Genomic DNA, 17,049 nt, shown 5'->3' with positions numbered 1-17,049 from the left:
ATTGTACATGTAAAGTGTACTGTCAGTGGGGCACCTGAGTGGCTCAGTTGGTTGAGTGTCTGACTCTTGGTTTCGGCTCAGGTCATGATCTCACAGTTTGTGAGTTCGAGCCCTGCATCCAGCTCTGCACTGACAGCATGGATCCTGCTTGGGGCCCTCTCTCTCCCTCTCTGTCTGCCCCTCCCCTGCTCACACTGTCTCTCTCTCTCTCTTTCTCAAAAAATAAATAAACTTTAAAAATAAAGTGTGGGGCGCCTGGGTGGCTTAGTCGGTTAAGCATCCGACTTTCGCTTAGGTCATGATCTCACGGTTCGTGGGTTCGAGCCCCGCGTCGGGCTCTGTGCTGACTGCCGGCTCAGAGCCTGGGGCCTGTTTCGGTCTGTGACTCCCTCTCTCTCTGACCCTCCCCTGCTCACGCTGTCTCTCTCTCTCTCTCTCCTAGAAATAAATAAAAACATTTTAAAAAAAAAATAAAAATAAAATAAAGTGTGCTGTTGAGCTAGACTATAAAGCTACAAGTTGTATATAGAAGAGCATATCTTACCTAGAGATAGAAAATGTTCATTTTCTAGGTCAGTCGTAGTTCTGCCTGTCACCTAGACAAAGGAGCATACCATTTAGTAGCTCGGTTAGTTCACTCGGAGAAATAGCACAATGGAATTGTCTATGTGAAGACAGATGGAATGCAGGTACCTAGGTGCCCAAGAAATGGTGTCAGTCCTTGGGAAACATGATGGGCCAAAACTTTGGGAACACCAAGGGAAAGAAGAGGGTAGAGTAACAATTTAGTGTTAAGATGAGCACATTTCACTCCTCTCTATCTAGATATGCTCTTTCCCATGCTACCATCCAGAGAAATTCTATGTGGTTATGTAAGAAGGGAACTATCTTTCTCAATATTTATTATTCCAAATAAGTCAATAATACTTTAAACAGTATAAAAAAGCAAATTCTAAATTCTCAGCCAGTGTGGATGGAGAGAGTTATTTTGAACTGAGAGGTCATTCCTTCCTAAAGTCTGCTCCCGGGAACAGTTCCCATAAGCAGATCCTGCTTTTTACATCTTCTTCCCAACACTCCTTTTAAATTAAGTATCAGTTAGTTTTGGAACATTTTTGCACTTTTGCATTCTCTCAAGTTCTTCAAACTGCTGAGGTGAGGGATGAGATACACCAGGGCTTCTGTGATTCAGAATCACTGGGAGGGGGCACCTGGGTGGCTTAGTCGGTGAAACGTCCGACTTCTGCTCAGGTCATGATCTCATGGCTCATGAGGTCGAGCCCCGTGTTGGGCTCTGTGCTGACAGCTCAGAGCCTGCAGCCTGCTTCAGATTCTGTGCCTCCTTCTCTCTCTCTCTGCCCCTCCTCCATTCATATTCTGTTTCTCTCTCAAAAATAAATAAACATTAAAAAACTTTTTTCAATCACTGGGGAAGACCAAAGTAGTGTCGTTGACAGAGGTTTTAAACCCTTTCTAGCTACAGTCCTTCAAACGTGATGGGCTGTGATGCCTGGAATCTGCAGGTAAACCAGTTGTTGTGACCTCAGCATCTGAAAGTAAAACCCCCAAACATCTGAGTTTGGGGAAGCTGTACAAAGTTAAGATGGCCTTACGTAAGGCAAGGAGGGAAGAAGTATCCCAGAGTTGAGGAAGCTCAGATCAATTCCAGCCTAATGTATTCACCCTGAACACATGCCCCTTCTTTTTAAAAAGAACTCTTTTCAGCCGTGGTCTCTATGCACTTTGGATTGAACTTTAACTAGTTTATTTTTGAGCATGCTTCTAACTTGGCACAGCTGTGGGAAAAATCCCATAACTGAGCCATCTGGGTTGGATAAAAGAGGGAGTTTTTCTATTGATTTCTCACATTTTGTTCCTTTTTGTTTTTAATGGGGGGAAAATCATTATGAAATAACCAAATTATTGCATAATGTTAATGAAAAGGGAGAAATCTTTTCAACTCTATACTATTTCTAAAGATTTCTATATTGGAAGTCCTCTCTGTTGTCTCTGAAATGTGGTGTAGAATGAATGTTTTGGGTGAATTGACTTGAGTGAATAATAATGGTCAGAAAATAAAGTTCTCTTTGGGTGGTCTGAAATTCAGCATTGTTCATTTCTTTTCAGACTCAGCAAAGATCCCCCTCCTCCCCCCAGGGAAGCATATTTTAGCATTTGATGATCTGGATTTACTTAGTGTGGTTATAATTTAAATCATTAGGCATATATAATTTTTCATTTTTTCTTAAAGACCAGCATTAATTGCTTTATGATTCAAAGAATCTGAAATTAAGAAACATTGGAAAATTGTTTAATCTCTGATAACTTTGAGAACAACCTTGGCAAAATAGACTATTTTAGATGTTATAAACTGCTGTTTGCAGTCCAGAGTTACTAGTTTGAGTCTTGCATCAATTCAGACCTTAGAATTAAGAGACTTTTCAGTGGAAGTCTTCCTCTGTACTTGCTTCACCATGGGTACTGGAAACACGATGACAGAACAGGATGGTTTCTTTCCCTGTTGGTTGTTACAGTCAGATGACAGGGTTATACAAACCATTGCTCAGATATGCTACAAAGAAAAAGTATGGTGCACAAAGATTCTATATAACCCTTATAGGGAAAGGAGTTAGTTAGGAAAGGCTTTCCTTTAGAACTAAAGAAATTCCATTCATACAAATCCAATATATAATATAACATAAAATAGTAGTTATGTGGTAGATTCAAACATTATGCTGGTAATCACCTATTCTTACCCTTTTTGTCTTCTTTTACTAATTCCTCCCATGAAAGCTTCTTGGCAGCAGGAACACCTTGACCTCAGAGTTTATGCCTGTTTCATGTCAAAGGACTTTGTTTATAAAGGGTCCTGAGTAATATTTCTCACATTAACATTTTACATAATTTCCTTTTCATCATGCTACTGTAATTTGTAGTTATATCATTTAACATACATTACTGTTAATATCATTGTTGTTATAATATCATACGGGTCCTAGCATAGGAAGAATAGTTTATATAAAGATACAATTTAAGGAAAATATTTTAGGGGCACCTAGGTGGCTCAGTTGGTTGGGTGTCCAACTTCGGCTCAGGTCACCATCTCGTGGTTCATGAGTTCAGGCTCCAGCGCAGGCTCTGTGCTGACAGCTCAGAGCCTGGAGTCTGCTTCTGGATTCTGTGTCTCCCTCTCTCTGTCCCTCCCCCACTCATGCTCTGTCTCTGTCTCTCTCTCAAAAATAAGCAAACATGAAAAAATATTTTTTTCTTTAAAAATATACCATTTTACTGCTATTACATTTCTTTCATTAATATGCCATTTACTGCTATTACCATGACTCCTAAATCTACAGTGAGATGCCTTCCACCAGAACGTGACATCCCTCTATAGATCTGGGGCCTGTGCATTGCTCTTAGTTTCTGTGATGGAAGTCATGAGGATTGTTTACAGTTGCTGTTCAGTTTTTGTTTGCTTTATTTGTTTGGGCATTTAAATCAATTTCATTGTCTAAGAATGTAAATCATAAAAACTCAATTTTCTTTAAAAATGTTAAAAGATTATGAAATGAGGCCTACTTTTCTTTTGGCATCAAGGATAGATAAATGCATACCTATTAAATGGAGCATGGTCTTTTGATAGTAAATTTAGCCTATGGGTATATTCATTTTACAGTGTTCACTCAGGCTTAAAATATCCTCTAATGCCTTTGAGAGAATAAAGCGAAGAACACCATCACATGACTGTCTGGGTTTCTGAAATGCTAAGGCTTTGTAAAAGCCTTCTGGATTTTGAGTAATAATAAAGCAAGTGCTGGCTTGTTAAATAAGATAATCTGATCCATGCACTATGTAAACCAGAATGTTGTTTTAGATACTATGGTTTTACATCACAGATGATTCTGTAATCTCCAAAAGAACTTGCCTAATTATAAGAGTATATTTTTTTGGAATATAAATTCATTTTGATGTTTAAATGATTTTAAGATTCCATTTGAGGAATCTTGTACTTATAAATATTGTATTTTAAATTAAAATATTCACCACATTTCTTGTTATAAAAAATATATAAAGTGTTCCAAGATTTAAATATGACTGCCATTTCTTTGTGACCGCTTTCAAAAGAAGTTGATTACCAAACAATTAGGAAAAAATGGAAGTTACAGTCTTGCAAATAGTTAGCCCAGTTTGTGAATTCTCATAATAAATATTTTTGAGCATCTTTTCTGTTCCAGGTACCATAGTAGCCATCAAGTATATTCTTGGGAAACAAAACAAACCTTGCAAAACAGACCATCAAACAACCTTTCTCATGTAGTATTCCCACTGACGTTTATGAACTTTATTCTTTGGCTATCTTGGCCTCCCACTCAGAACATATCCACTTCAAACTTTGCACATATCTCTAACAGCCTTCTGTATCTGACCTACTGGAAGTAGAAGGGGATTGCTGCTGACGCCATCCATAGTGACAGTGCAGGTGATAATGACCAAATTCACACAGAGCCACATTTGGCAAGGGATCACAAAGATATTTTCAAGTAGTATTTCTCTGGCCCTGCTCCAGTCTGCTGCATGAGAACATCAAACCTTCCTACCCTCCAAATCCTTCTGAGAATCCCCTGAAGGTGTCTCAACTAGAATTTCTTAGCATGGCAGTCCTCTTCTCCATTTTCAGGTCACTGTGGAGGTATCACCCATCACCACCACAGGGCATTAACCATGCCACACACGGCAGCCAACGGCACTGTGACCAAGGCTAACCTCGCGCTACTCCAGCCTTGCTTCCTCCGTCTCCACAGAGATTAGAGTTTAACCTTTAGTGTTAGGGTAGGCTGAGCTGATATAATAATATGTAACAAAAAACATTAACAGCTGAAGGAATATAGAAGTTCATTTCTTTCTCACATAACAGTCCACCTCAGGTGTTCGTTTTAGCAACAAATTCTTGTGCCGTCATTCAAGAACTGGGGCTCTGCTCATCTTCAACACACAACCTCTAGGGTTGCCCTGCTCCCTGCCCTTCCAGCCCACAGGAAAGGGGAAGAGCCTGTGGGGGAGATACCTCCACTTCTCAAAAGCCTCAGCTCACATTTCTGTTGGAGAGAAATGGCCCCGCCTCTCTGCAAAGGGCCGCTTCCCAATCACATTTCTGCTATTAGGCCTCTTTACAGATAGCAAACTGTCACTTCCGTCTCTGTCTTGTTCCACTGTGCTAGACCTAGACCACTGGCAGCCTCCTGGATCTAACCTCCAGAGCAGCTGAGGGTATCCTTCGTCAACATGATCTGCAGCATCTGTACCATAGGCTGCTCCCTTTCCCATTCAGGTCAACAGCTTGTCTAAACCTTTACTGCTGTCCTCCGATCCACCCCCCTTGCCACCCACACCAGCCTGAAAGGCTGACCTGCCCCCCAAATGGGGGGCCCTGTCTGTGGCCCTCTCCCCAACAAAACCACTCTTCCCTTCCATCCCAGTGGAGGACGCATCACTGCTGCTGTCTCAAGCCCACTCTCCTTCCTAAACTAATTCTTGTCTGTCTCCTGTGGGATCTTTTCCATTAAATATTCCTGCTTTCTCTGAAGAGAATCTTATCTTCTTACCTTGCTGGTAAATTTTTTAATCTTTGAGAGTGTAAACATTTTTCCTTTTGCTTCATGCTGGGGTTTTTTTTATTCCCTCTCTTTTTCCTTTTTAAACCAGATCTCCTAAAAGGCTAGTTCATGTTCACCTTCCCTGTCTGCATCTCCTGTCTAGTGTCCAGGCTTTTGCCGTCCTTACAGAAAAGGAGCACACTGAGCTGTGCACAGCCCGTGTTCGTTTAGCAGCTCATCAACATGTTCTTCTGAGCTCTCTCTGTGCCAGGCACGGGGAATTCAGCAGTGAACAAAATGAAAGTCTTTGTCCTCCTAGAGTTTACATTCTAGTAGGGAAAGGCAAAAATAAATAAATAAATAAAGCAAACATTTGTTAGGTGTGTCAATGATCTGTGGAATGTTCTAAAGAGAAAACTGAGGAGAAGGGGGCTAAAAGGATATTAATATTTTTAAAGACCTCTCAGGTAAGTATCTGAGCAGGGACCTGAAGCAAGTGAGAAAGCAATCCATGTGGATAACCAGAGGGAGAGCATTTCAGGCAAAAAAACAAAACAGAACGGAAACTCACATGTACTAAGGCCCTGAGACAAGAGCATATCTGCGTATACAAGGGACAGTAAAAGGGCCAGTATGACTGGAGCAGAACAAGGCAGGAAGGTGTAGCAGATGAGGCCAGAGATGTCGCTGATGCCAGATCCACAGGGTCTTCTAAACTAGCGTAAGAATTTTGACGGGAGCCAGGATCCGTACGAGGAGCTTGAGCAGAGGAATCACATGCTTCTGGTTTTGTTTTCAGTTGTCTTTTGTTTGTTTGTTTGTTTGTTTGTTTACTTATTTATTTTGAGGTGGGGAGGGCCAGAGAGAGGGGGGGGGCGGAATCCCAAGCAGGCTCTACACTGTAAGCACAGAGCCTGACACAGGACTGGAACTCAGGAACCATGAGATCATGACCTGAGCTGAAATCAAGAGCCAGATGCTTAACTAACTGAGCCACCCAGGCATCCATTATTTCTGTTTTAAGGAGAAAGTATGACTGCTGTATGCAGAAGATACCCCAAAAAGATCAAATAGAGTGATCAGTTAAGTTGCTATCAGAACAATCCAGACAGGAGAAGATGGTCATCTGGGCGGGGAGGTATCTGTGGAAGCAGTGAGAAATCCATTCTGGGTAAATGAAAGAGGTGACAGACAGGCTAAAAGTAGCCTGGCACCTTTCATTCACCCCTGCAGTGGAATCTCCCCTCCACATTCCACGTTTCTCCACATTTCTCCACGTTGCTTATGGCCCAGGAGGCTGATCCATACAAACTCCCCTTTGGTTTGGCCCCTCAGAGGCTTCTGCAGAAGATCAGAAGGCAGGATGAGCATGAGGTCAGAGCATTGTTCTCGCAGCATCCTCCCTTCCTCCCTGCCACCAGGGGTTGGCTGTGACTGTCCACCTGAGGCTACAGCTCCCCACTACAGATGCCCTCTCTGGATTCCAGGAAGCTTTCCCTTGTCCTCCCTCCTTCACATCCAGGGGTAATGCCAGTTCCTACGGTTGCTAGCTCCAGGGTGCTTCAGCAGCCTTTCATTGGGTTTCCTGAACCTTGCCCACAGTTCTATAAATAGCCCCTTTAGTGTGCTTTCCTCAGATTCTTATGACTCATACTGGAAGCTAGGACATCTAATGTAGTAAAAACAGCAGAACATTTTTTTTTAGTTTATATTTCCATTTTGAGAGAGAGAGAGAGAATGAGCAAGGGAGGAGCAGAGAGAGAGAAAGCAAATCCCAAACCTTCAGTGCAGAGACCAACTCCAGGCTCGATCTCACGAACGGTGAGATCATGACCTGAGCCAAAACCAGGCGGAGCTTAACTGACCTAACCCACTGAGCTTAACCATCTAAGCCACGCAGGCACCCCAGATCATTTTTTTTTTATCACAGTTTTTTACTTGTTTTTCTACCAGTAAAATGTTAAATCCTCAAGGACAGGAACTATCTATCATACTCATGTTTCTATTCTCATAACGTAAAGTAGGGTTTACTACAGTTGTATCAGTGTCATATATAATGATGCCACCAGAATCCTTAGCATTGTCTAAATTATGTTTGATATGAAAGATTTACCAAAAGTATGGTGTGTATATCCATCTTAGTGCTTAGAAATACAATCTTCACCTTGCTGGGTAATTCAGTTCTCTGGGACCAAAGAGACTTTAAAGAAAAAGTTGGGTACGGCTTTGTTATTACTCATCCTCATGGAGATATTCAGACAATGATTTGCTGATTTGCCAATTGTTTCTGAACTAGAAAGATACTATACTATTTGTTCCTGCTTTTCCCAAGAACATAAATTTTTACCAAATAAAGATGATGCCCATAACATTTTTCCCCAGCAACTTAAAAGGTGTGTGATTTATTAAGGTTACCAGTTAAGTTATAGCTTACATTTGCATAACATTTTAACAGTGATTATATTTGGTTATATACATTTATAAGATTATCAGTGTGAGGGGCTTCTTGGTGGCTCAGTTGGTTAAGCATCCAACTCTTGATTTTGGCTCACATCATGATCTCATGGTTCGTCACTTCAAGCCCTGTGTCAGGCTCTGCTCTGGCCATGCAGAGCTGGCTTGGGATTCTCGCTCTCCCCCTCTCTTTCTGCCCTGCCGCTGTGTTCTCTCTCTCTCTCTCTCTCTCTCTCTCCCCCACAAAATAAACAAGCTTAAAAACAAGATTATCACTGTGATCACTTTCCTACTAATTTTTGGTTTTAGTTTTGCATTTTGTTATTGATATTTTTCAGTTGATCTAAATAATGTTTTATCTTTAATCTTCACATATGTACTTATACCTTTATAGTTTCTTAAACTATAGTTTATAGTGCCTTTTTTTTTTTACCTTGACTTCTTTTTTGCTATTTCCTTGAAGCAAAACCTTAAACAGTAAGCCGTATGGCCTTGAGGTGTAGTTTTAATAAAGGCTGTGCTGAGTAATCATTTGGTATAAAATCCTAACCAAATCCATTAATAGAAAAAGGGAAGCAATATCTTTTCAAGGTTAACTTTCTTTGTGGTTGCTCCCCCGAATAATACACACTCCTTACATTCATTTAATTATTGCCTCCCTATTATAATTTAAGATCCATATTTCTGGTAAGGATCAGAAAACCTTAAGTTTAAGAGCAGATCATCAAAGAATTTATTCATCAAAGACAAATTAATATACCATGGAGTTTTGCTTATATAAAATTGTTGTCAATACTCCAGGAAAATGTCCAGGAATACACTCTTGATTGGATAGTTTGTTGTGTGTTGTTGTTGTTGTTGTTTTAATTTATTTTTTAATATTTATTTATTTTTGAGAGACAGAGTGTGAGCAGGGGAGGGCAGAGAGAGAGAGAGGAACACAGAATCTGAATCAGGCTTCAGGCTCTGAGCTGTTGGCCCAGAGCCCAACGTAGGGCTTGAACTCACGAACTGCGAGATCATTACCTGAGCTGAAGTTGGCTGCTTAACCGACTGAGCCACCCAGTACCCCTAGTTTGTTGTGTTTTAACTAAAAAGACATGGCTTGGGATGCCTGGGTGGCTCAGTTGGTTGAGCATCTAAATCTTGATTTCAGCTCAGGTCATGATTCCAGAATCGTGGGATCAAGCTCTGCCGTGAACATAAAGCCTGCTTAAGATTCTCCCTCTCTCCCTCTGCCCCTCTCCCCTGCTCACACTCTCTCTAAAAGAAAACAGAACAAAATGAAAATCTATTTTAAAAAGGCATGACCTTTTTCTCTTTTTTTTATTTTTGACATTACTAACTACCCTCACAACCTAAATAAATATATGGGTTTTTTTTTTAAGAGATAAACATTACATCCTTTGAAGCACTTTTATTTTGTGGATCTTAAAATTAATAACTTCATTTGGAAACTGAGTTAAGCTCTTGACTTTACTGAAGCAAGTGTGCGCTTGAAATCTGTGGGACATGAGCGGTTCTCATTCATTCGAGAACTAGTCATTCAGAGGGTATCCCCAGTCACTCTCCATGCAGCCCCTTTTTCCTCTCTCTTCTCTTTTAACCAGTAAATTATAACTACCTGGGGAGCTGTTACCCATTTGGAAACTCACAAGCGTAACAATAGTGGGAAATAGTGAAATAACAGAAAGTAACAAGCACTGACTTAAATAATTTTACCTTGCTGAAAGTTTCCCAAGCTTTCTGCAAGAGAGTCAATTTAAGCCTCCTCTTTCCTGGGAAAGAAGGGAATCGTTTACCCTGAAATCCCCGCGTTGAGTACAAAGAAGGGGAGAGGGGACCGAGAAGATACGGTGTGTGTGTCCTCTTGGCCACCGCGCTTTGAGAAGCTGCTTCCTTCGCTTCAGGGTAGACTTGTTCCTACTCCAGGCATCTCTTAACCTCACCAGCCTGATACACCTTGTTTATTTCGGCCCTCAGGAAAGGAAGAGGAGTTTCCCGTATTGTTTCAAACTCCGGCCCATGGAGTGCTCCAGTCTCCTCCAGAGTCCCACCCGTGGGTCCTGGCAGGGCCCAGCGGGAGCAGTTTCTTTTGTGATTGTCTCGTTTTTTTTCAGCAAAGGGCTGTATAGCTTTAAAAAATGTAATCACCTCTAAGATTCCTTCTAGCTGTGGAAAAACTGATTCTTCTGTTTGCAGCCTTTTTTCTCCATTTCTTTTTTGGGAGAGACATATAGTTTTAATCAGGGTACAAGCTGACCGACCCTCTGAATACAGTGGAAAGGTAAAAGTGCTGAGTTAGTGTTTGGCCCTGGAGGGGCCCAGTGAATCAGCTCTTGTAAGAGTATCACTTTCCTTGAAAAAGGGAGGGGCAGGAGGAAATATACATAGGATGTTAGCCCTGGAAGAAAATCCCCATATTTGGACAAAAGCTTGGAATTGGCGGCAGTGAGAGATTTTAGAGAACTCATGAAAAGCGAAAAACTAAAGAGGACATTTGTGCTGTTTTATTTTGTTTGTTTTTAATTTGAGATGATAATTGTAAATCCATTGCTTTGTTTTTCAGATACAGATAATATATCCTATTATTTGCATTGGACAATTTTTTAAAGCTTTTAGGAGTCTATAAATTAGAGTAATTTGGTATGATTTCTATTTCATAATACATTGCTTCAAAAGTTATTCGTGGCTATTTTTAATTGATTTGTCCATGTATATAGAAAACCATAAAAGCCACTTGGATTATATTTCATTTCTTTTGTCTTTTTTTAAATTAATTTATTTTTTAAATTTTTTTTTTTAATTTATTTCTGAGAGAGAGAGACAGCGTGAGCAGGTGAGGGTCAGAAAGAGAGAGGGAGATACAGAATCTGAAGCAGGCTCCAGGCTCTGAGCTGTCAGCACAGAGCCCGACACGGGGCTGGAGCCCACAAACCGTGGGATCACGACCTGAGCCAAAGTCGGACGCTCAACCAGCTGAGCCACAGGCGCCCCTCTTTTGTCTTTTTTTTAATGTTATGTTTATTTCAGAGAGAGAGAAAGAGAGACAGTGTGAGCAGGGGAGGGTCAGAGAGAGAGGGAGATACAGAATCTGAAACAGACTCCAGGCTCTGAGCTGGCTGTCAGCACAGAGCCCGACGCGGGGCTCAAACCCACAAACCTGAGATCATGACGTGAGCCGAAGTTGGACGCTTCACCGACTGAGCCACCCAGGCACCCCTCTATTGTCTGTGGAATACCCAAACAAGCTTCTATATTAAAATTAAATAATAGGTCAATTTTCTAACTACTTATAGAGACCTGAATTTTTTTGTCATCTCATTGGAAAGAGAACAAGGGAAGTAGTGGTTTTTCTTGGATTTCACAGTTAGCGGATCCTCACAAATCCTTTCTTTACATAGGATAATTGATTAACAGCACCAAATCCAGGGTCAGAGAGCCTGGATTCAAATTCTGGCTAAATGACCTTGAGCAAGTCATTTCACCTGTCACTGTTTCCATATCTGTAGTGGGAATAATTATGTCCCCTACCTTGTGATATTGCTGTGGAGAGTAAATGATTACTATATGTGATGCAGTTAGTACAGTCCAAAGACCATAGTTGGCATGGTTTTACATATTAGCTATTATTACAATATCGAGCAGAAGAGCAGAGATTTCCTAAGGAAAATCCAACCTACTTTAGTGGTAAGAGAGTTTGTGTACTCAAGTAGGTGGAAAGGTATAGTCGGGGAGATTAGTTCAAGAAAATTAATCGGGCAGCAGTCGATGAAAAGGATTGATACAAAGAGGCATCGGAGTGTCAGGGACCAGTTAGGATGCGCTATTCTAGGAAAGAGGTAAAACTGTCTTGAACTACTGTCTCAGTCCATTTAGATTTCTGTAACAAAAGTACCATAGACTGCATGGTTTATAAACAGAAACACATTTCTCACCGTTCTGGACGTTGGGAAGTCCAAGATCAAGCCAGGTCTGGTTTCTGGTGAGACCACTTCTTGGTACATAGATGGCCGTTTTCTCACTGTGTTCCAACGTGGTGGAAGACAGGAGAGATCTTTTTGGAAGCCCTATTAGAGGAAGAGTCAATCCATTTATGAGAGCCCCACCATCATGACTTCATCAGCTTCGGAAGGTCCCACCTCCTAATACACATTTGGGGTTAGGATTTCAACATTTGAATTTAAGGGGGAGGAGGCCACAAACATTTAGCCTGTTGCAACTATCATTGTGGTGTTGGTAGAAGATGGAAAATGGTATGTGAGAAGTACAGGCTTACATGTAGAGGAAAAAGAATACACTAACTTGAGGCACCTTGGAGGCTCATTTGATTAATAAGCTCTTGATTTCAGCTCAGGTCATGATCTCACAGTCTGTGGGTTAGAGCCCCTCACCGGGCTCTGCACTCCTTCTCTCTCTCTGCCCCTCCCCCACTCACAGTCTGTTTCTCTCTCCCTTAAAATAAATAAATAAATTTTAAAAAATAAAGGGTTAAAATTAAAAGAAAAAAGAGAGAGAGAGAATACAGTACCTGACTTTCAAACTGGGTGACTAGCATGGATGTAATAAACTTAGGATCGTTCTTTGGTTTCTGAAGTTTCTATATATTGAGAATTAAGGAATGTAAAATTTAAAAGACCACATTTAAAAGATTTAAACGTGGTCATATCTTATTATGCTGTTATTTATATAATAAGTAAGTAGCTGATCGTCTTCGTAAAGAAGCATGTCGATAAGAGTAAGATCTTTCAAAGAACTTTCCTCCAGTTAAGAAAAATATATCCTATTGTTCTGATTCTTTCATTCAGAGTCCTATATTACATTGTGCCAGGACTAGAGATTTGTTATTCTTTGATTCTTGTCTTATATCCCAAGATTATTGATGTTGTGATATGAGGAATTCAGCCACAAACCTATTGAGAATTAAACCATCAACTTCTGCACTGGTTCTAACTATATAGATCTGGACATATATATGTAATTATTCACAGTTGCAAATAACTTTCATCTGTTATTTCATAAGTATTTTTATTATTTCCAGGTCCGATGGATGATGTACTGGATTGTTTTTGCCCTCTATACTGTGATTGAAACAATAACAGATCAAACAGTTGCTTGGTAAGTTCTAGCACTGAGAAAGGGCCAGACTCTAAACACCTCATCAGGTGACCTGAGTTCTTATCCTGCTCTTGGCTGTAACCAGGTGAATTTGATCAAGTTACCTATTTATCCAGTGTTTCACTTTCTTTATCTGGTTTCCCCATAAGAACATTACTTTCCATACAGTCCCCCCTCCAATAAAGGCAGCTCATTTCTTCCCATGTGTTGCCCCCTGCCCGCCTCCCACACAGGTCCCAGTATCTTGGAATACAAAAACTTGATTGTCATTATCCTTTTTCCAGAGGATGACTTGAGGCTATTTTTCTTTATCACTTCCTAAAGGACTCCCCCCTTTTGAGGCCCACAGCATCTGGTTCTAGAACTCCCTCCCATCCTTAAAACTCTCAACGACCAACATCCAAACTGGATGACTTCAATGTCCACGTGGACACCCACTCACCACCAGCATCTTGGCTGCTCTGTTCCAAATAGCTGAGACAAAATTAAAGCATGTTTATGCCCTCAAGGATTTAACATTTTACCAAGAAGTAATACCACATGGAACAACTTGAATCTTCTTGTGCCATATTTCACTGCTGCGTTTCCATGTAAACCTTACCATCACTGGAGAAGTCCTCTTTTCAAAATCTTTAAACTTCATACTTTGCCAGTATCTTAAACTGCCCTCGCTGCACAAACCTTCAGCCTAAATTAGCCCCTCTTTGTTTCCTTCCCTGGGGTACCAAATGCACCCCCTCCCCCGCCCCCCCAGAACATCCATCAGCTGCTCTCATGCAGCTTGACCCTCCCCATTCCCTTTACTTGCTGCTTCCCTGGCTTCCTGTATCTGTTTCAGACATTTGCTATCCTCTCTAAACTGTCTCTGGTTTCACTATTCTCATCATATTCTCATAGCACATTAGGTCACATTGGATTGCTAGGAAAAAATAAAGACTTCAACAGTCTTAACAACTTGCCCTTATTTATGAACCTTTCTGTGTCTGTAACCATCTTTCTCTTCTGATTTGAAATGTAAGTTGCCTTTCCTCTGTCCCATAGAGGGACATTTACCTGTTAAGTGTTTGGTGGAGAGTTTTGGAGGAGGGTTTTTTTTGTTTGGTTTTAAATGGCAGAACACAGATTTCAAACCATGCTAGGTCTCTTAAGTTTCACAGTTCTTTTTCAAGACTTCTCATTTTTTCCTGATTGCAAATGTCACCTATATATATTATTAAAAAGCAAGTGGTATACAAAAAGTTTACTGTGAATAGTGAAAGCTCAGAAACTCCTCTGTAACTGCGTTGTGGCAAAGACCCTTTGTTGACTACACAACAGCCTTTCCTTACTGCCCTGGACCCCTCTGCCTGATCAGAAGAGCCCAGAGTTGCTCAGTTACCGTGTATCTTAATAATTTGCGACCCACAGGATGCTAGCCCCCTATGGTATATTAATTAGTTCACTTCTGTGGCAGCAAACAACCCTAAAAGCATAAGGGGTTAGAAAAACAAACATTTGGGGCACCTGGGTGGCTCAGTCGGTTAAGCATCCGACTTGCGCTCAGGTCATGATCTGACAGTTTGTGGGTTCGAGCCCCGCATCGGGCTCTGTGCTGACAGCTCAGAGCCTGGAGCCTGTTTCAGATTCTGTATCTCCCTCTCTCTCTGACCCTCCCCTGCTCACACTGTCTCTCTCTCTCTCTCTCTCTCTCTCAGAAATAAATAAAACATTTTTTAAAAGTTTTTAAAAAAAGAAAAGAAAAACAAACATTTATTTCTTGCTCAACTAATGTAAGGGCAAAAGAGTGGCTACAGCTCTGCGGGGCACAGTCCTGTTCTAAGTGTCTTCTCGTTTCAGGCCCAAGGCTGAAGGAGCAGCTGTTCTCATGGTAGAAAGCAAAAATTTAAAGCAAGAGGTTGGGGGTGTTGGGGTGAGGAAGTCAAAGGGCACTTAAAGCTTCTGTGTGCATGTGATATGTCACACTCACATTATGTTGGCCAGAGTAAGTCACATGGCTAACACCGCAGTCATTCCTTGAGGAAGTGCACTCAGCCCACAGGGAAAGCACTGCGAGGTCACATGGAAAGGGGCATGGGTAGCTAACACTAATTCCCAGTCTACCACAGTGGTAATTCCATTCCCCTTACAAGTGAGCGATTGTCTGCCAAGTGCCACAAATCCAGCCAAATGAGATTGGAAGGGAAATTCTGTGGGAGTGCTGAGAAAGAGGAGGAGATGTGTTCATGGGGTAACTTTGTGCCCTTGGAGCATTATAAAGCTGAGTCCTGGCACTTGGAGAGATGTCCGGTACTGACGCCACAACTGGGCTCTGCGGAATGGTGGGTGGTGTACCTAACTGCCCTCGGTAAATACTAGTAATGTTCTCTGTGGACTGCTACAGTCAGCAGGCAGCTTGCCTATGGTTGCTTAAACAATTGTACTAGAAGTTTCTGAATCTCTGCAGGGATCAGGTCACTTTTTGGTTATCTGTTCTATAGTTAGTGAAATTATTCATCAATTCAAACATAGTTATTTCCTTAATCACTCACTTTTACATTTGAAAACACAATGACTGAACTTTCTTTTTTTTTTTTAATTTTTTTTTTTAATGCTTTTTAATTTATTTCTAGGAGAGAGAGAGACAGCGTGAGCAGGGGAGGGTCAGAGAGAGAGGGAGTCACAGACTGAAACAGGCTCCAGGCTCTGAGCTGGCAGTCAGCAAAGAGCCCGACGCGGGGCTTGAACCCACGAACCGCGAGATCATGACCTGAGCGAAAGTCGGACGCTTAACCGACTAAGCCACCCAGGCGCCCCGACTGAACTTTCTTAAAAGTGTGTGTGTGTGTGTGTGTGTGAGAGAGAGAGAGAGACAGAGAGAGATTGATTTCTTCATTATAGTTTATTTTCACCAGCGGTTTTTTCAAATTTTTTCTTGTTAGGTTCCCCCTGTACTATGAGCTTAAGATTGCTTTTGTCATATGGCTGTTGTCTCCCTATACCAAAGGAGCAAGTCTAATATACAGAAAATTCCTTCATCCACTTCTTTCATCAAAGGAAAGGGTAAGATCTATAAATCCACAAATCATTTGTTAGAAATGTACATCATCACATGTTTTATGCCATTAAACGAGTGAAACTATTATATCATGGGTGGAAAGTCCTTGGTTTTGGCCAGTTGACACTATTGTTAAATAAAATTTATACCCACGAGTTTGTTTTTCCCCCAGGAGATTGATGACTACATTGTACAAGCGAAGGAGCGGGGCTATGAGACCGTGGTAAACTTCGGGCGGCAAGGCTTGGCTTTCGCAGCCACTGCTGCTGTCACTGCAGCCGTGAAGGTAATTGTTTATTTAGGTTTTTTGTCCAATGTCGCAGTAAGTCAATGGACAAAGTAGGGTGGCTTTTTATTCCAGATCATTGTAAAATTTTGGCAGAATTTTGCTTTCTGCTTATTTTTGTAATGTAAACGTAAATGATAATTTAGAAAACATTTTAATGCATGTGTTTTATAACTGCTCAGCATTTTGATCACAAAGTCAGTATTTAATTGATCACAAAATGAGAGCTAATAAATGTAATAAAACCATACCTGAAGATATCATTTCGTCATTATTTTCCTACTTTATAACCTTAAAATAAGGTTGAGTAAATCATCTATAGTAAAGATGACCATTCTTTCTTTCCCTGTCTCCGATATTTCTCTCTCTCTCTCTCTCTCTCTCTGTCTCTCGATGGCAATATCTTGGTAGGATTTCTGGCTTACTCCTGCACTCCTACTTCAACCAATTTGAGGTAACGGCTTATTCAAAATAAGGCATGAATAAATTCTGTTCTTAAGACGAGATTTTACTTAGCCAGTTACTAATGTCATGTGTTGTGTTTTTTTTGTTTTTTTTTTTTTTTT

General features: G+C 41.0%; 1 protein-coding gene across 1 annotated transcript in view; it reads left to right on the top strand.

The window, feature by feature from the left end:
• The window catches only part of REEP3 (receptor accessory protein 3), a 58,733-nt gene that overhangs the window by 16,216 nt on the left and 25,468 nt on the right, over nt 1-17,049 (top strand). The window contains exons 2-4 of the mRNA XM_077778622.1: nt 13,087-13,163; nt 16,082-16,202; nt 16,370-16,483. Of these exons, the coding sequence (XP_077634748.1) occupies nt 13,087-13,163; nt 16,082-16,202; nt 16,370-16,483 (312 nt within the window). The remainder of the gene's footprint in view (nt 1-13,086; nt 13,164-16,081; nt 16,203-16,369; nt 16,484-17,049) is intronic.

Source organism: Crocuta crocuta, unplaced genomic scaffold, assembly GCF_008692635.1.
Source record: "Crocuta crocuta isolate KB4526 unplaced genomic scaffold, BGI_CrCroc_1.0 scaffold167, whole genome shotgun sequence".
Lineage (NCBI taxonomy): Eukaryota > Metazoa > Chordata > Mammalia > Carnivora > Hyaenidae > Crocuta > Crocuta crocuta.
Note: the sequence above shows the minus strand (reverse complement) of the source record. Positions and strands in the feature narration are given on the sequence as shown.